Here is a 2,500-nt window from a genome sequence, read left to right on the forward strand (position 1 = left end):
GGGTATGTCACACACACACACACACACACACACACACACACACACACACACACACACACACACACACACACACACACACACACACATACACACACACACACGACTATACAGCACACACATCATGAGGGTATAATATTACATTACATCATTACATTACATTACATTGCATTTGGCAGACGCTTTATAAGCAAACCCACTTTCAAACGAGGACATAATTATAGCCAACATCACTAGCAGATAAGTGCACAGGAGATATACAGAAAAATAAGTGTAAATGCAAATAATAAACACACACACACACACATACACACACACACACACACACACACACACCTATACAACACACGCATCATGAGGGTAAATAAAACACACACACACACACACACACACACACACACACACACACACACACACACACACACACACACACACACACACACACACACACACACACACACACACCTATGCACACATGCATCACATGCACACACTACATAGAGAACAGCAACACTCCTCCATCCCCTCACGTACGTGTGTGTTATTCCTTTCATTTCCTGCAGGTGGAATACTACTTCCTGTCCCAGTATGTGTCGGCGGTAGAGACGCCGTTCCGGCACATTCTGCACGGCCGTGGCAACCATACGCTGGGCGCGCTGGCCGAGCACCTGTCTCTGCTCCACACCCAGCCGCAGCTCTTCAACGAGGCCCGCTTTCGCCAGCAGCTAGCCCTATTCACCTGGACGCTGCAGGGGGCAGCCAACGCGCTGAGCGGAGACGTGTGGAACATTGACAACACCATCTAGTTCTAAGAACCTTCCAGAAACCTTCCACCAACCAACATTCCAGAACACCTTTAGGAACACCTCTAAATCGTCTCTGGATCAACAACAGTCTCTAGTAGATAGGACATTTTCACTCTGAACATTGTCAACACCATCTAGAACCTTTCCGGAACCTTCCATCTAGCAACATTCCAGAACATTTCATACATACATGTGGAAGATCAACCAAACATCCTCCTAGAGGAACACTTCTGAACTGTCTCAGTAACACTATATAGATAGAACATTTTCTCACCTGGCACCCAGAGCCTTCCAGCATCTTCTAGAACTTTCCAGAATCGTCCATGAATTTAGAGCAAAGTATTCAGATTCAGCCGCAGCTCTTTGACAAGGCTCACTTTCAACAGCAGCCGGCCAACGGGGATCTGTGGAACATCGACAACACCATGTGGAACCTTCAATCAACCGTCAGAATTTTCCAGAACATTCTAGAATGTTTCATACAAACTCCCACACATGTGGAAGACCAAAGATGACTTTAACACTCACAGTTTTTCCTAGGTCCCTTTTCACCATGTCTGGAACACCTTAAAATAAGTACATAGATAAGCACAGAATTTCTTATGCTGACTTTAGATGTCATCTTTAGGTAATGTACTGGCTTCAGAAAATGTTCTTCAAAAACATGTGTGATGTCAGTGAGTTGCATTCAAGAATGCTTATACACCAGGCAGCTTATGCAACTTCCACACTGCCCTGTCTGTTAATATAATGTTGCACCTTGATTACAGTTACAGAGTCTTTGTACAGTTTATGTTACATTTCCTTAGTTTCGTAGTCTTGAGTTATTCGATATCAATTCAGACAATTCTCTCGGATCTCCTTGCGTGACCCTGTTGAATGAACTTTGTGTGCCTGAGTTAGTCCATGAACAGTTACTTGTACATGACATATCAAGCAAATCAAGGGTCCCCTGAGGAAGACGTATGAATTGACATGGAATAACCCTCTTTGTTTCTGTCTTTGATTAACATGCAATTATTATTGGTAATTATTTACATGATCCTTTTTTATTGCCAAGTGATAATAAGTTTGTTACCAATGTCAACAGTAATTATCGGGGGCAGGGTCCCTCATAATTATGACAGTCATACTGTCGTCAAATCACAAAGCAGCATCTGCTATCAATCAACTTGTAGTGCCGTAGCTTTTGGTTCAGCAGTGACAGGGGGGTGGGGACATTTGTCAGGGCTTTCTCTGTGTTGGCTTTATGTTGTGGCGGGGAATTTGCCCTTGTATCTGTCTGTCTGTGTCACTGCGGTGGACCAATAAAGTCTTTTATTCTTGTTGCATTACAAAATTGTCATGTTGTTTGTGAGTGTGTGTGCATGCTTGGGGCCCAGTCTGGTACCATCTCTGCATGGTATAACCTACAACACAGCTAGTGTCTTCTCCTCTAGACTCTAACGTGTTGCTCAGCATTTGCCATCCTTGTCACAGTCATTTCACTGACTTCCCTTTTATTTCAAATGACCCCTTTAAGTTCACAACTCAAAGGGAAATTATTGGTCCCTTTTATTTCAAATGACCCCTTTAAGACCCTTGTAATTAATTTACAAGAGAGTGGATGTGCGCAAAGACTTTTTAAACAGTTTTTTTTATGACGTCTGCCATTTTCAAACCACATGGGTTTTAATTGGTCAGTGGGACAAGATGAG

General features: G+C 43.2%; 1 protein-coding gene across 2 annotated transcripts in view; it reads left to right on the forward strand.

Annotated features, from left to right (window-relative positions):
• Positions 1-2,132, forward strand: part of tfr2 (transferrin receptor 2) — a 27,789-nt gene extending 25,657 nt beyond the window's left edge. For both annotated transcript variants that reach the window (XM_063186576.1, XM_063186577.1), the window contains one exon: positions 561-2,132. In XM_063186576.1, the coding sequence (XP_063042646.1) occupies positions 561-803 (243 nt within the window). In that variant the 3' untranslated portion in view covers positions 804-2,132. The remainder of the gene's footprint in view (positions 1-560) is intronic.
• The last annotated feature ends 368 nt before the right edge of the window (positions 2,133-2,500 follow it).

This window comes from Engraulis encrasicolus, chromosome 21, assembly GCF_034702125.1.
Source record: "Engraulis encrasicolus isolate BLACKSEA-1 chromosome 21, IST_EnEncr_1.0, whole genome shotgun sequence".
Classification (NCBI taxonomy): domain Eukaryota; kingdom Metazoa; phylum Chordata; class Actinopteri; order Clupeiformes; family Engraulidae; genus Engraulis; species Engraulis encrasicolus.